At 59.6% G+C, this 557-nt stretch overlaps 1 protein-coding gene across 1 annotated transcript in view; it reads right to left on the reverse strand.

The window, feature by feature from the left end:
• PGPEP1 (pyroglutamyl-peptidase I) overlaps positions 1-191 on the reverse strand; it is a 15,242-nt gene extending 15,051 nt beyond the window's left edge. The window contains exon 1 of the mRNA XM_005873858.2: positions 143-191. Within this exon, the coding sequence (XP_005873920.1) occupies positions 143-176 (34 nt within the window). The 5' untranslated portion in view covers positions 177-191. The remainder of the gene's footprint in view (positions 1-142) is intronic.
• Between the last annotated feature and the right edge of the window lie 366 nt (positions 192-557).

A 557-nucleotide genomic window follows, 5' to 3' on the forward strand; every position in this document is an offset into this window, starting at 1 on the left:
GCTCGGCCCGAAACGCCTGCTTGCACGGCTCCAAGATCCGCATTCAACCCAGGAGCGCGCGGCTCCCCACGCTGCAGAGCCTCGGTTTTCCCACTTGGAACGGGGACGGTTTGTACCGTAGGATGTGGCCGCTTGAACTCACGGTATCGGGCGCCAGGGACAGGCTGGTCTCTCATTCCACAAGTGTGGTCCCCCCACTTCCCTATAAGCAAGATTCCTTCCGTCCTGTTTTGCAGATGAGGAGCCTGAGGCACAGTTCGGAGGGCCACTCGGCTGGAGCCTCCTGGGATCACAGAAGTGACATTCAGGCCAGGGGGTTAGGCTAAGAAATAGTTGGGTGGTGCTGGAAGGTTCTCTGCGGGCTTCTATGTTGCTAAGGAGGCTGATGTGGCCCGGGGACCTCAGCCTCTCCTCCCTCTATCTGCCCACGCTCACCCCAGGGGCTCTGCATTTGCTGTTCCCTCTGCCTGGGACATGCCCAGCAGTTACCACAAACCTAGCCTCTTCCTCTCCTTCGGGGCTCCGTTGGAATGTCACCTCTTCCTAGAAGCCCTCTC

The sequence above is a fragment of the Myotis brandtii genome, unplaced genomic scaffold, assembly GCF_000412655.1.
Source record: "Myotis brandtii unplaced genomic scaffold, ASM41265v1 scaffold421, whole genome shotgun sequence".
NCBI lineage: Eukaryota > Metazoa > Chordata > Mammalia > Chiroptera > Vespertilionidae > Myotis > Myotis brandtii.